This window comes from Lepidothrix coronata, unplaced genomic scaffold, assembly GCF_001604755.1.
Source record: "Lepidothrix coronata isolate B3197 unplaced genomic scaffold, Lepidothrix_coronata-1.0 Scaffold39, whole genome shotgun sequence".
NCBI lineage: Eukaryota > Metazoa > Chordata > Aves > Passeriformes > Pipridae > Lepidothrix > Lepidothrix coronata.
This window is the reverse complement of record NW_016690219.1, coordinates 637,701-654,019: the sequence shown is the minus strand read 5'-3', so window position 1 is coordinate 654,019 and position 16,319 is coordinate 637,701. Positions and strand designations below refer to the sequence as shown.

The 16,319-nt window shown below is 37.3% G+C and overlaps 1 protein-coding gene across 2 annotated transcripts in view; it reads left to right on the top strand.

Annotated features, from left to right (window-relative positions):
- The window catches only part of LDAH (lipid droplet associated hydrolase), a 117,076-nt gene that overhangs the window by 37,335 nt on the left and 63,422 nt on the right, over positions 1-16,319 (top strand). For both annotated transcript variants that reach the window (XM_017813097.1, XM_017813098.1), the window contains exon 4: positions 14,384-14,553. In XM_017813097.1, coding sequence (XP_017668586.1) covers positions 14,384-14,553 — 170 coding nt within the window. The remainder of the gene's footprint in view (positions 1-14,383; positions 14,554-16,319) is intronic.

Here is a 16,319-nt window from a genome sequence, read left to right as displayed (position 1 = left end):
TGGAGATTTTTAAAAAGAGACTGAATGTGGCACTTAGTGCCATGGTCTGGTAACCACAGCGGTAGTGGATCAAGAGTTGGACTTGATGATCTTGGAGGTCCCTTCCAACCCGGCTGATTCTATGATTCTGTGACCCGTTGTTGCCTTTCTCTGGGCACACTCCAGCACCTCAGTGTCCTTCAAGAAAAAGGACACAGGTTTGGTTTGGTTTGTCCTTCGGACTGCCAAGATACTATTTTTGATAGTGAAGTAAGATTGAGAGTAAAGAAAAATTAAATCAAAGTCAATTTGTTTATTTATTTGTTATAATAGTCTTTGTATGCCAAGCGCTACAGAAATATGGAATCATGTGATTCTTAATTGATTAAAGAGACACAACTGATGCGTTAAAATATATACCTAACAAATAGCTAGTCATCAGTCATCTCTTAATGATACAATATTTGGTCAAGTAATAAATTATATTAACGATAAATCTCTTGAACTTTCTAAACTGTACGGATGAGTATTGGGCTATACAAAGTCAAGTTACAAACACTTCTTATAGTGTCAGCAAGGCATATTTTCTCTTTGGTACAGATTGTCTACTGAATGTTGCTTTGCATCTGAATCACTATTAACTTCCTTTTGAATGAAATGCCATTCTTAATAGTCAAGTTAAAAGATAAAATTCTAGTTTGATCTTTTATGTTCTATGGACTGTAGAAGATAATAGTATGTCCTTAAAATCTGTTAAGCTAGCCTTAGTTCATAGTTCTTGACAAAAAGAGGTAGGTAATGATTGATTTCTAGTCCATCAGAAGAATATTTCCATTACTTTCTCTTTACACATGGAGTGTAGGGCCTTTAGGCCATTTTGAAACTGCATTACATCCTTAAGAAAGAATATGGAAAAAGCACAAAAGTGGTGAAGGGATAATAAATTATCTGTGAAGACATTGATTATGTGATCCCAAAATGTTAATGTACCATCAGTGTGAAGTTTTGAAGTGAAATTAAGTTGTGTATAAAAAAAAAAAAAATAAATTCTAGTGTTACATGAAAATTTGGAAGCCGTGTGGAGCTTGAATTTATTTGATATATTGCTTCTTGACTGTTGTTACAATTCATCTGAATGGAGTTTGCTTTTGCAGCCCTCCGGCTTCTAGTGAAACTGCAGAATTGACTATGAGTGAGAGTCTGCCTCTAGCTCAAGTGATATAAATCTACAAAAAATGACTGAAATTATTTGGGTCAAACCAAATTTTTACTTTAGCAAAATAATAATCTTGTTAATTGCTAGGTAGTTGTCCACCAAATGTCAGATATAAGTGTGGGCATGGTTAGCAGATTTGAGCCATAAGTTTCTACCATCATGATATGCTGTGCTGGCAGGAAAAAGTCTAAAATAGTAGCCTGAGCAAGACAAGGAGCATGGTGTTCTATAATAAGAGGGTTATGAGTTATTTGAGACAGTGATTCCCAAGCTGTGATCTGTGGGACACTGGTGGTTCCCAGGACACTTGCTTGTGGTTCATGAAGAGCTGGCTGATCAGATGAAGTTGGCACTCTGGCCGCTTTCCACTTGCTAAGCGGAATGAATAGTAACTAAGAATACTTTTCCAATAACACTTCTTTTGTGTAAGCATTTGCTGCGGTGCCCTTAGAGATGTTGTGCCACCACAGATGTGTGGTGAGGGTGAGCAGTGGGATTGTGGTCTGTACTGCTGCAAACAGGAGAGGAGGAGGTCATGAAAGTTGGGTGTTCCAAGAACTGGGCTCCTAAAAATAGGGACTCATCCTTGTTGTTGTGTATCATAGAATCGCCTGGGTTGGAAGGGACCTTTAAGACCATTTAGTTCCAACCCCCTTACCATGGACACAGACACCTTTCACTAGAGCGGGTTGCTCAGAGCTCCATCCAACCTGGTCTTAAACGTTTCCAGGGAGAGAAGTTACACAGGCACAGGGATTCCATATGTATTTGGTAGTTTTCACTGGCTTGTGACTCATGTATTTTAAGTAGAATAGATATTTTTAGTGGTTGCTGATGGTGGAGAATACCTACACTGCTGAATCAGGTGAATCAGAGCTACTGGCAATCTGTTCGGTCAGTACAAAAACACCTCAGAATTAGTCTCTGTAGTACTTAGAAATTTTTTTGACCAGCAAATCATTATCTATGCTTCAGCACTGTTTGGTCAGTAATAACAGCAGAGATGTGGCCACACTGAGGTACACAGTGATAGCTGGGTTTAAAAGGCATTTATGTCTTGCATATTTATATGTACATATATATAGGGAGACAAGCAGTAGGTAGGCAGCTGGGCTGGCATCTCACATGCATACTTTAAGCTTATGCATACACACATTTAATTCACATTACACACATTTAATTCACATTAATTTCTATTTCAATAACATTTTCTGCTTCCTAGGCATATAAATTAAAATACCTGAGAATCAATGAAAGATGGATTATCTCTAATGTAAGTTCTTTTGAGGTTTAGTCAGTTATGTGTATATATTACAGACCCAGAGAACTCTGTAGTCATGTTTATGTCCCAGACCACATTCAAATTCTGCTTAATTTTAATGCAGAATTATATGACATGATTTCTCCCAGCCTAGGGGTATCACAGTGTAGATACATTAAAACCCCCAAGTATCAGGCATGCCATTCAGGTAGAATTTTGCTAGTTTCATAACTATTTCATAGCCAAGAGTAATTTTTTTAATGTATAGAGAGGAGAAGCTTCCTGTTTACGGAGCTGGCCTTGGCACTGATTAATCACATTGAGCTCCTCACATGGTATTCGTCAACAGCAAGGGATCCCACATCGGGGTGTGCACAGAGGAACTGCTTGTTTTTACAGGATGGGACAGGAACTGTCAGCTCAGTGCAGTGCAGTGCTCCTGCCCCTCCTGATCCAGCAACTGCTGTTGCCCAGAAACCCTATTCCTTCCTTGCCTTGGAAGAGGCAGCCTAAGGAAGGAAGTGTGTGTGCACATGTAAAAGTTATTATGAGGCATTTAAATGTTGAGGTTTTTGTCTTTGCCTGGTAAGATCTGAATTTTACTGTATGGTTTTAGTGCTAGGTGTCTATTTTAAGGAAACAAACGGTCATTTCATGTTATGAACCCACTGGAATGTTTGAAATCTAAATGTGTGAAAAGTAAGCAGCCCTAGGGATGCTGCAGTACTCCATTTACTTCTTTCCTTTTAGCCACATTCAGTTAATTATTCATGGAGGTCCCATAATCATGTCCATAATTATGCAAATACATCCTTAGAGTGAAATCTTGGCATTTGGCGTTGACTTTATCAGTCTTGCTTAATTTTCAGCATGCGTTTAAAGGTCCTGTTCTGTTTAAAATCAAAACTAAGAAAATAAAATTTTGCCATATGTGAAGTATTTTTAAGTTGCTCTGTTGTTTTCTTTTCTGGCCATCCAAAATGATAACAATTTTAACTGCTCATACCTTAGCAGCCATGTATTTATTTGTAATGATCACTTAAACACTATTAAGCTCATTTTAGTACCACTTAATGCATAGCTCTATGTTCCATTGACTTCAATGGAGTCGTGACTAATTTTTGTTGACATTACTAAGAATAGAACTTTGTCTTTACATTTCTTATGGTTGCATGAAAAATAGGTTCTCTGTATTCTCTGATTCTTTCAAGGTTTTCCCCTCAGTCTGTCAGCAGAATACCTGTTGACATATTTTTTAAAAATGTCCATTTAGAGCTTTCTAATCCAATTCTAGTACTTTATTCAACTAATTCCTCGGTTAAAAGAACCAGAAATTTTCATCCATATCTACAAATAAGAGTAATATAGTTCTGTTTCTGAAGATGGGTTTGACTTGATGATCATTGTGAGTCCCTTCCAAATTTGCATATTCTGTGATTCTGTAATAGCTTTTGAAACCTGATGCAATCTTCTGGATCTTTATCCAGAAAACAAGATGTTAAAAAAAAAAAAAGACATCAAGACATCCATCCATTGGAGAGTACAATGTCTTTACTGCATTCCAGGAAACTTTGGATGTAGGTTTTGAAATTGTTTATGGATCATATTCTGCCTTTCACCCCATGACACAGATATGTTCTCCAGCTGATACCATCATTTCTGATTACATACAGATGGCTGTTGGGGGGTGGGGAAAGTGTTCAAGAATGTGAACCCTATGAAGAGGTGACAGTTGTATCTTCTGGTGTCCTGATTTCCAAGGGAGGACCAGCACTGTCATGTTTCAGAGTAACTTATTTAAATGTATACCATACTATTATAGTGAAAGTAAAACCCTAACATAATTCAATAAACACAATATTGAGATGATTCAGATTATTTTCCCTTGGGGGGTATACTTAAAAATCTTTTAACCCAACTCACTTTGAAAGATATATTTATGGCTACTAACAGAATGAAAACAATGTATCCCCATAGCAGAGAATAATTCCTTGTATCTGAAGGTGTAACAGGTCTGGATTTTTTTTTTATAGTTGAGTCAAAAAAGTTTATTTTCTTCATAGGTTAGCTGTAGGAAGAAAGCTGATCAATACTTTTTTTTACTAATAAGAGTTTCTACTTTATGATAGAGATCTTTGATTTAATTTGATATCCACAAAACTTGCAACAAATGGTGCAGATCTTGATGGGATCCAATGTTTGGTGGCATTTTTATTTTTAATTGACAGCGATCTTCAGCTGTAAGACTGAGGAATCATCACAAAATAATTCCAGATTCTAAAATCAATCAGGTTTGGAACATGGGCCCCTTCTTGTTTTGTTTTGGTTTTAGGAGTTTCCTTTTCTTTGAGGAGCAATGTAGGCATTTCAGGGAAATACAGGAAACTGTAAGGCAGAGTGTGCAGGAAGAAGTAACAGCAAATGGTCTCATTCTGAAATAATCAGTAGTGAATTACTCATACCTCCAGTGTATCTACCTAAATCTCTCAGTAAGATCTGAGTAGAGGCTGAGTGCTTAGAGAAATTATAAAGAAAATTATATGGTACTGTGGACTCAGGTTGAATGAGGGGGTCCCAAAGCTGCTTGCTGGGTGAAGGAGTTTTTGTTTTTTCCTAATTTTGATACCACATGGCACTGCTCTCTTTCTTTAAGTCAGACATTCGTACCTTCCTAAAGGCTGGATTAGTGGATTCATACATCTATTAAAATTATCTAATTTAGCTATCAAATTACTGGTGTGGTCAGGTGACTACTTAGTTTTCAAATTATTCCCCATTGGTTAAACGTTATAGCAGATAATTAAAATTCTCAGGGGTTGCCACTGTAGTGTCATTTTTTTCCGAACAGTATTATGTTTTCAAACATATTACTAATGAGTCTTTGCTGTCAGACACTCCACTGACTTCTGTACTGGTGTTTACATGATTTGGAGGAAGAACTTTTATTCTTCAATTAATCATGAAGAGAACAATTTCAGTATTTCTGAATTCACTTTCTTATAAAACTCTACTTGATCATATTTGGATCTGTTTATATCTAGAGTGCAGGTCAAACTCAGTTGCTGTCTTTTTATATAAATTATACTGCAAAGCTGCAGGCAATTTCAAAGCATTTGTATTGAGCTGTTACTTTAATATCTGCTAATGTAAATGAATGAGAAAACCAAACTTTGTCCAACTGTGACTCTAGAACTGCTTGTGGTTAATTGGTTTACTTTCCATGTAGGACCTCTCACCTGTGCAAAATGAAGACCAAAAAATCCCTTATTCATCTGTAGTGACAGATCTTGGAATGGTTTGGGTTGGAAGGGATCATCTAGTTCCAACTTCCCTGCCATGGGCAGGGACACCTTTCATAAAAGCAAGTTGCTCAAAGCCCCATCTAACCTGATCTTGAACACTTCCAGGGATGGGGCATCTATAACTTCTCTGAGAAATGTCTTCCAGCGCCTCACCACTCTCATAGTGAAGAATTTCTTCCTTTAGTCTAATCTAAACCTGCCCTCTTCCAGTTTAAAGCCATTCCCCTTTGTCTTATCACTCCATGCCCTTGTAGAAGTTCCTATCCAGCTTTCTTGTTAGGACTCAGTTTTGTAGTGGTGTCACTTAAGTCTCCATTTCAGCTGTCAGGTAAAACTCCAAGTAAAATGAAGCCATCACGTTACCTTGGGCGTGTTGCCATAGTTGCCATGCTGGGCAGTTCAGGCCGGTGACTAAGAATGAAACCTTCAGCATTTTCTTCAGGAAGGTTAGAAAGGAAATTGCTATCTTGGTAATAGAGAATTAATTTTTAAACAATGTAACAGAACACTGGAGAAGAAGAGATATAAATCAGAATTTGAAGTGGTCATTTGGCAAAACTGTGTTTCCTCCTGAAACATACAAAACTTGCACTGCACAGCACGTGCAAATGCTTATTTAAAGCATCAGCAACTGATAAAGAAACTTGCTAAATATATATAAAGTAGAAAGTGAAATGATTTTCATAAATTCAGGCTGTTATATATACTGTTTTGTCCATTTCTCTTTTGCCAGCAGGGATCAGTGCTGGGAGTCACTGAGCCGTGGCTGGTTCCCTTTGCTGTCAGCTCACACTCCTTGTGCAAAGAGGAGCCCACACAGAGATTACAGGGCTTTTCAAGGCAGGTAGCAGTTTAGGAGCATGGATTGAGTGCTGTGAGGTAGCACTGCATGGCAGAATATTTTGCATATGTGCTGTGCTACAGCCCTCGGCACTGGTAGCAGGGGGTCGGTCGTGTTCTCTGCTGGAATAAACTGACGTAGTTCTTTTCATTCAGCACTGTGGCACCAGTTTACAGCATCAGGGAATATAAGATAACAATGTTGAAAGCCTCTTATAATCTGTAAATAAATTTTGAAGGATGAAAGATTGAAAAAATGTTATATTTGCCTAAGTGGATCATTTACTCCTTAAAAAGGATGCAGATGGTATTGTTACATAATTTGGACTTGAATATTAAATTTAGTGTTTCCATGGACAAATGAACATAGAAACCTACACTTTGCTTTATATTTCTGTTGAAATAGTATCATCCAAGATGAATATGCACAAAAGTAAAGAAAAAGGACTAAGTTTACTCAATGCCATCCTAATGCCATTATAGGAGCTAGTGAGGCAGGAAGTGCATTAGTGTTATTTTAGTGTTATTCTCAAGATAAGTTTTAGTTTGGTATTATTTTGAAGAGTCATAATTAGTTGAATGTTTCAGTCTTGGTCTCTATTGCAGTTCTGAATAAAATTTTGGGAGGGATTTTCAAGAAAAATTGGGATTGGCCTAACAAAAGTTATAGGTTGAATTCAGTAGAAGGATCAAACACTTCATAAAATGTCACCCATCAATGTGTATGGTCAGTGTGAGGTAAAAATTCTTATTGTTAATCCATAACGGCCCCTCTCAGCTCCTTGCTTTTTCCCTTTTCCTTCTCTTGACATCGTAGTGTGCTCCTTCTCATTTTCTCTTACTTTGGAAATAATTCTTTTTATTTCCTGTCTGTGAAATAACATGGGTTGTCTTCCTTGGCCAGCTGTCTTACTCTGCTCCAAACTTCGGCTCTCCCTTGTTTGCTCTCAGTACTTCTTTCTCTATTTGTATCTGTTTAAACTTCCCAAAGTTTTGAAGTGCTGTTTTCAATAGGTGTGACTGTTGGACTTGCCTACTGCGGCACAGCACCTCATTTGTCATACACCAGAGGAATCAATGCCTGTGAAGTGATATTCATCTATTTTTGTTTCCTTCAACACTCACAGAATTTCCACTGTCCTTTCTTTGCCATCTATGCTATATCTACCCAGTCTTGGTGATGTGCAGAACACCGTTATTCTTGTTTTCTTTCATTGTTAAACTGTATAAAAGCAAGTTTTGTTGAAGTGTGAAGTTCTGTTTGTGTGGGCAAGTGGAAGGCATTCACAGAGCCTTGCACTTGGCTTCAGTGTGTCCAGAAAACAAGGAAACGTAACATGGACAATCGGTTTTCCATGGGCTCAGACCTCTTTGTTTTTGCTCCTTGACATCACTTCATGTTGGAAATTCAGATCTACTCCTATAGAGTGGTGGTTCTCTAACCTCTCCCTTGCTAAGGGGTTGTTTTTTAATTTTTGTTTTACTATTTGTTTTCTCTCTTTATGATGCTGAAAATTCTTACAGATTGTACTTTCTGCAGTTGTTCAGCTTAGTGAATGACTGTAAAATGCAGTCATTCAAATACAGAAAACTTTTCCATCTATGTTATGTAAAACACCTATGTTATATTTGCTTCATGCATGTTAGAGTGGTTGGAATGGAGACATTGACTGGTGTAAAACTGTGTAATAAAACACTCTTTAATGGTGTTTGCCTTGCCAAAATTGGAGACAAAGTTTGTGCTATTACCTCATCGTACCTTGGTAATAGTTACCCTAATCAGAGGGAAGCAAGACTGTGAATGCAAAATAAAATAAGTTTCTTAACAGATTTCTAAATTTAATAAGTTCAATATGCTCCTGTATGCTTTTAAAAAAAATTTGTGGTTTAGTATTTGTCATGTTTATTAGTTCATTCTGTCACACTATGCTTGTACTAATTTAATTATAATACAACTTCCTTTGAAAAACAGATTAGGTGTTAAACAAGTGTCCCAGCAATACGTATGCAGATAGCAAAGGAAATCAGTAGTTCAATTTGTAAAATAAGGTCTTGTTATTTTTCTAGTAAAGAAAATAATACATACGACCACTTCAGTATCTTAAGTAAATGGTAATTTATTTGTGGAGGATACCTTTACAAAAAGTAATTGCTCCAATAAACACTAATGAGTGGTGTGTTTATCTTAAAAGTTGCATGAACAGTTCCTGAGGGTGCTAGGGACAGCCAAAGGTCTAAAGGTTAATCTAAAACACAATGCTTTAAGACCTGGTTCCTGGTGTCAGGAGCAGTTCTTCAGTATTTATTGAACATTCTTTCACGGTTTCCATCCCATTTCTTTGGCATTTTATTGCTTGCTCATACAAATTATCCAGGGTTCACTAATCAAATGAAAGATTGGGTGAAACATTCAGGTTTTAAGCAATATGTCTTTAGGGGATGCCCGTAGTAGACTCACCTTCAGTCTCAATTTTTAACCTTACAGTTCTATCTAAACAGTTTCAAGTGGCATCATTCAGTTGTAAGAAATTATTGTCTTTTGCTATAAGAACAAAAGCAGTCAAATTATTTATTTTATTTCCAGAATTAGACTCCTGATTATGCACACCATTTTAACAGCTAATCCTTCTGAGTAATTAAGTTGTGGGGTTGCTTTCTCCCTATCATAAGATAAAACTTCCCAGAGGTTGCTTCATCTGAACAGAAGTTACTCAGTCACAACTGCTGCTCCTCCCACCAGGCAGTGTGTATGTTTGCAGTGGAAAAAGGACGTGATGTGTAAAGTGTAAAACACTTGGCCCAATATGCTGATTGTACTTAGGGTGTTTGGTGGAGATGCAGTGGACTTAACATGACCCTGAGCTAACTCTCCTGAACCATGTGGTTGGCTGTACTTGATGCTTTGTGCCTTTTCATAAGCTTTGGTATCACTGACCTGTCAGTATTTTCTCCCGCTTTGCTTTGCTTCCTCTTGATTCTTTCCTGTTACTGCATTTTCATGTGTTTAAAAACCTGTTGTTTCTCCTTACTGCTAACATTAAGCTGCATGATGATGTGTCACACAGCTGAAATGAGCACCATCTTCAGAGGAAGAGGTGAATTTTTTTCTAGCCCCCTGGTTCAGTCTCCAGATACTTACTTGTCCTTATCCTGCAAAAGGTCCAGTTCTGAAAATTCTTGACCAGAAGATTTTAGACAAGGGGTTCATTAGAGATTTTTCTTAGATATCCTACTACCACTTCCTAGAGTAAATGGTCCAGGGAAGAAGACGCAGTGCAGGTAGACCAGTGGTTTTTACCTCCCATTCCTTCATGACATATAATCATAAGTTACCTTTTCACATAGTTCCTTACTTGTTCATGAGTAATTTGGAGGCCTTGTGTATGAGCAGATCTTGGGACAAAGTTCAAAGTCACTCCCTGACAAGTGAACAAGTGTATGTACTGAGCTCAAATACTCAGTCACCTGTTGTGACCAGAGCAGTTTGGAGTTTGGACATGTAAGCCTTTGCTTTTGAAATTCGGAAAGTACAAAAGCACGCAGACATTTGAGGGTACTGTTGGAAAATGTGGCCTCTAGTATCTTTCTGAATCATCCAGTAAAACGAAGTCTATGATTTTTGGAGACTCTTTAATGATGGGCTACATTTTGTGAATTGCCAGCCTAAAGTCTGCTTGTATAACTGCTGTGCTTTTTTTTTCTGCTTAAGAATTTCCCTTGTATACACAGCAGAAAAAACAAACAAACACAATTCTCTGTTATTTCCCTGAAAACCAAAGTCCTCTTTCCTAGCAAGATTAACTTGTCGACTAATCTTAGAGCAAACACTTTATTTTAATCTATCATTGTTTTCTGCCTGTGGTTTTAGCAGAGGTCAGAAAAAGAGATTCATTAAAGTGATGGCGCATTTGTTTTTCCAAAAGCACATCAGAAGATTAATGCTTTGCCAAAGAAAATAAAGAAATACAGTATTTCTTTTAATACACTTCAGCTAAATAAAGTCTTAAAATCACATGTCTTGGCGCAGATGGGGTGTTTGCAGCGTAAGGTACAAGTCTTATAATTTCTACTATCTGAAAACTGCTTAAATGAGCTGTCCTTCAGCCATGGCATGTATTCCACACCTGAGGTGAAGTCACTCTGGTCCCTTCTCTGATGTAGAGCCATTGGAGAGCTGACTGCCAGTGTGTTTGTGCAAGTCTGTTTGCTTATACAAAGAACCCATTTAAGCTTCTCCACCCAAGAAATTCATGTTGATTTTGGATAATTCCTGGGCGATTTTATTCTGTAAAATAAAGAAATAAATCTTCCAAACTTGTGACGCAGCCCGGCTCTCACATATTTTGGACTATGAGAAGTGTAGCATTTGTGTTGGGGAAACCTGAAGTGACACGAGGCGTGGGCAACTTTATATTTGTCCAGATGCAAAATAGGATATGTATTTCAATATAGGGTTACTTGAGTTTCACCTGACGAGAGCGGGGTCAGTCCGTGATGAGAGCTTTGCATGTGGATCACCAAACCCCACACTGCACACTCATCCTCCAGTGTGGCTCTCCAGGAATTCTGCCAAGGTGATTGGGTTTGGCAACAAACCAGTATTTTGGAAGGAAAGGAAAGGTTGTGTTAAACAGCTGAAATATTTCTCTCGGGTCAGCCTTGGCTGTCAGGACTCGCAGCCTCAGAGGGGTTGTATGTGTGTGTAACACAGACCAGTAGCCGTGGGAATTGGAGCATCTTTGCTCTGAGTGGTGTGAAATGCACTGTGCTGAGGATGATTCAGCCCAGTGCAGTAGAACGGGTGCCCATGGTCATCATCGATCACAACTAACCCATCCAGTTAAAAATTGCTTTTTCAGTCTCTGCTCTCCCCAGCTCCCATAAGGAAACACTAGTGCACAGGCTTGAACTGAGTATGCTCAGGTCCTAAACTGAAGTCTGGGCAAATGCAAGGAGGAAAAGCCCTTCTTTTTACTGTACTCTTAATCCCAACCATATCCTTCCTCTTTGGCAACACAACTGGTTCTGAACAGGCACATCTCTGCTGAAGTCAGTAATAGCTATGAATATGTTGGCCAGAATCTCTACACTGCTCTTTATTAGATAACTAAATAATAAATTAGTTATCTAATGTCTTCAAAAATAATAATATAATAAATAATAAAATAAGTAACTGTATTCATCTGACATAGTTATCTAAACTTGGAAAATGTTGAGATGGGGCTAGACTGTCTCTGCTGTACATGGCAGCAATATTCAGCAACTATTTTAGCAGATACAGAATTCATTTAGTGAAAAGAAGCCATTAACCTCATGAGACTGAATAATGCAAATAAAAATTTGTTTTCTTTCCTAGTTGGTTTCTGGGTTCTTGTGAACCATGAGAATTCTCTAGAGGATTTATATGTCTACTTTACCTCCTTTTCCCTTGTTCTAACTGGCAAATAAGATGAAATTCTTGTAAAAAACCTTATTTTCAAGAATTGAAATGAAATGTCAAACATTATAAGACGTGCTGATAAGTTACTGAGTTGACAGTGCCTGACTAAAACAGTATGGAAATGATAGCAAAATGACCTGCCCAACCCAACACATGGTGATATGCATATACTCAATAGAACTTATTCTGTCACTTGTTTCTGTATCCAGTGGCCTCTTGTATTTCAAGTATTCTGGGGGTTTTGTGTTATATATACCTGTAATTAGACTTGTGATATAGACAACCTGTTCCTTCATGAGACTGAGCTGCTGTGTAATTAAATATATATAAAAATTTAAATAAAATTTAGGCCTAATAAACAAAATATTACTTCTCATCTAATTTTACATTCCTTGAGTGTGTTTTAGTAAACCTTTTTTTCTTTTTGAGTAAATTACTATAAGTTATGCTGGGATATGGCCATCAGTAGTTTTAGTAGAAATATTAGTTTAACTGAAGAACTTCTTTGTTGTCATCTTTGTGCTAATAATTTAAACTCAGAAAAGAGCCATCAGAACATGTTCTCGAGCAATTATTTTGCTCCTAAAGGTTATGTTTCATGCAGATAACCAAAAAGGTGTTATAGTGCCAGCCCACTTGGGCTACTAATTTGTACTGTCACTGTCAGCCTTCCAATAGCTTCAGTACAGTAACATTGGTAATTTTTGGTATTTGAGGTTACTGTCCAATTGCCATCAAACTTACTACATACGTATTAAAGTCCCGTCAGCCTTTGTGATTTGATAAACGCTGTTCACAGTCCTAGGCAGTTCACCCATAGTTGTCACTTTCTCCAAGCAGATGCAAAACCAACTCCCAGCTGAAATGGATCTGTGATACTGTCTGACTTTCTCTTACAGTAGTTTTTCAGTGCATTTCAGTCTTTTTAATGTATTTATAGTATTGATGGATGCTTTCTTCCACATTTATTTTTCACACAGGGAACTGTTGCAGAGCACATCAAAAGAAACCAAGTGGGAAGTCACACCTAACACTTGGTTAGGACTGTGGGTGCACTATCTCTGTCAGCTACTCCTGAAAAGGTGTGTGGCATTTGCCAGGAACCTAGATGCCATCTCTAGGACCATGGATCAGTGATGAGCCAGTCCCCATCATGTGTCTGAACCATGCTGCCAGGAGATTTAGCTTATTTCAGACTAAAGCTGCATCCAAAGTCAGGCTGCAAGGAGTATAAAAATCAGAGTTTTAAATTGGAGTATGAAATTGAATCCTGAGATAATAGTATGGATTTAAGACATTAAGTGATATTAATGCCACTACATCTCCTTTAGGTAAGGTAGAGGCATACATTCCTTCATGCTTTCTGCCTCTTTTCTTTCATTCTTATTTTAGTATTTTTTCTTACAGTCTTTTCAGTGGAGTAGTCCAGCTTAGAGTGGTATATCCTCAACGTAGCTTTTAGTTTAGTGAGTAGAGCACTTTTCTAGCAGATGAAGGAGCTGTGAACCCCCTTAGATTGTGGAACTTGAGATCCATGTCACCCACCTCATGAGCAAGAGTTAAAGATGCCCAAATTGCTGTATATTCTTACAGACACTGGTTCAACTTTGTCTTGTTGACTGGCCAGGAAGCAATGATCCAAATTCTCATAAGGGATTGCTCAAGCTCCCTTAAGAGGTCCCTGGCAAAGCAGTGGTCAAATTGCACAGTAATCTAGAAGCATGAAGCTCTAACTTGATCTTCTTTGTGGCTGAGTTGACAGTGATAAGAACCTGCATAAATAGGGGTAGTTTGTGTAGGTGCTAGTGCTCCGTGTTGACACATAGGCATTTCTGTTTTTCCTCATGACATGGGACATTTTTGTGCATCTTTATTTAAAGACAGGAGATTTTGAATATCTGAAAGTTTTAGTGCATGATGACATACATGATAGTTTGCCTTCTGTGAGGAGGGACTCTTATTCCTGGGCAGTATTGCTGTTGTAGGTCCTGATTGCTCACTGTGAAGTTGGATTGATTTAAGCTGATCCAATGCTCTGAGTTTGGTCTTGTCCTTAATGAAGGAGACCACAATACTGGATGATGTGCCATGAAGCTCCATGTTTCCTTATCCTTCCCTGGTTCCCAAGCTACACATAAGGCTTCATATCCTGTGAATGTGATTCATCAGTCTATATTTGCCAGTGGTGGTAACTTTAAATTATTATGTCTGGTGGTTTGAGTTGGGTTTTTTTAAATTAATATGTGTATTTATTTCAGTGTTTTATGAAGAAGTGAGGTGGGGGGCGAGAGATACTTGAGAGTTCTATCATCGAACCAAAGGACTTCTTTTCTTTTGTGTTTCAGACACAGATATTAAGGAGCTAGAGGATGTTTTTGGACTTAACGGACAAGTAGAGCATAAGCTGAACTTCCTCAAAAAGAATGTATCAAAAGATATAAAGCTGGTACTGATTGCTCATTCTATTGGTTGCTACATCACCCTGGAGATGATGAAGCGAGCATCAGAACTTCAGGTACCTCAACCTTCTCAAATAAGTGTTACATTATTAGCAAAGCAGGGCATGTGCTTAGCCTGTGGGTAATGCCAAGGATTTCCTGTGGAAGCTCTGTTCTGCTATACACAAACTTTCAATTAACGTGAAACAAAAAGTTAATGGCTAATCCTACTAACATATAATATAGTAATTTGATGTAAAAATAAGTTCTGAGTCTGAATTTGGGCCTTTAATGCCCTCGGAATATAAAGAATTAATAACAGTGATAAATATATTTAAGACTTTCTTGTTCTCATCTTTAAGTAATTTTTAAGTAGATCACTAGATATTTGACAATTACATTATGTAATACACCAAAAATTAAGACTGGTTATGGTTTTAATAGTGATTTCTTATCTCGAGGTGAGCAGATTGCTGGCTGGACATGGGGAAATGTGTGGAAATAACTAGTAATATAAATTGTGATGAGTACTATGAAAGATGTTTTTAAAATTTAATACGTATGCAAATATCATTGCTTCTGCAACTCAGTCTTCGTTTGTGTAACTCAATGAGAGCTGTTACTGCATGTTCTGTGTATCTGAACATTTCCCTTAGTCATTGTGAAGCAATAAGAAGGCTGAGGCAGGACCATGTCCTTGCCCCTCTGGAGATGGTAAGCTGTTAGTGCTCAGTAATAACTCACTCTAGAAGTGGATGATGAATGAAGAATACAGAATTTTTATTCTTAAATATTCACTCTTACTAAATAATTTTCTCTTTCTTTACATTATAAAATCCTCAGTGGAAGGAAGTGCCGTGTTAGCATAAAGTCTGTGGTTAATATATGCATGTGGTTAATGTATGCATATCCACTTCTTCATAACCATTTCCACTGCACATCTAGCTCTTTTTTTCCTTTAAAGGAAAGAGCAACTAAAAATGTTAAACATGAGGATATATTTCCACAGGCATATTTCACTTTACGATTATAAACAAGGGCATTTTTTGAGAGAACTTTTATTACTGTTTTATCTTTTCAGGAAGGAGTATTCTAGAAAATATCGTATGCAGTAATTTGTCCAAAAATACCAAGTTTGGTCAAAATGTGTACAGTATTTATTGCTCAAATGATTTTATCTGGTTTCAGTTAAACTATAAATTGTTGAGTAACTATTTTACACCTGGTTCATTGGACTCTGGCAGCTTACTATTCATCAGTGTTTTGAAACGTAGAGATCTTTGGGACACTCTTAGGCTGCATGGTGCACTGTGTGCATAAAGTTAATATATGACAAGCTACATTTAAGATGCATTTAACAATAGAAAATATTTGTGTAAGCCGGAGTATTGTGCAACCTTTGTCCCTTTGCCAAAAATAAGTTAACTCTTAGGTTTTGTAACATATGAAGTGTGATAATAAGAAACTTGTGTTTCCATCTCTCCCTTTATTTTTACTGGAATATTTGATTCCCACAACATTTTGAGCACATATGTGTATTTTAGTAGCTAGATCATTTGATTTTATTTTTGTGTAGTTCTTATGTGATATTCTTTCATTACATGAATTTTCGTTTAGGTCTTAAATTCACTGCTTTAAGAGTCTTTCATAGCTTACAGTTTATTATTCTGAGCTAGAGGTTAATGTGTTGTATTTATTGTTCAAATAATCCAGTAAACATTTATATTTGGTATGTATGTTTAGCAGATTTGATTTTTAGAATCATAGAGTCATAGAATCGTTAAGTTTGGGAAAGACCTCTGAGGTCATTGAATCCAACTGTTGACCCAGCACTGCCATGTTC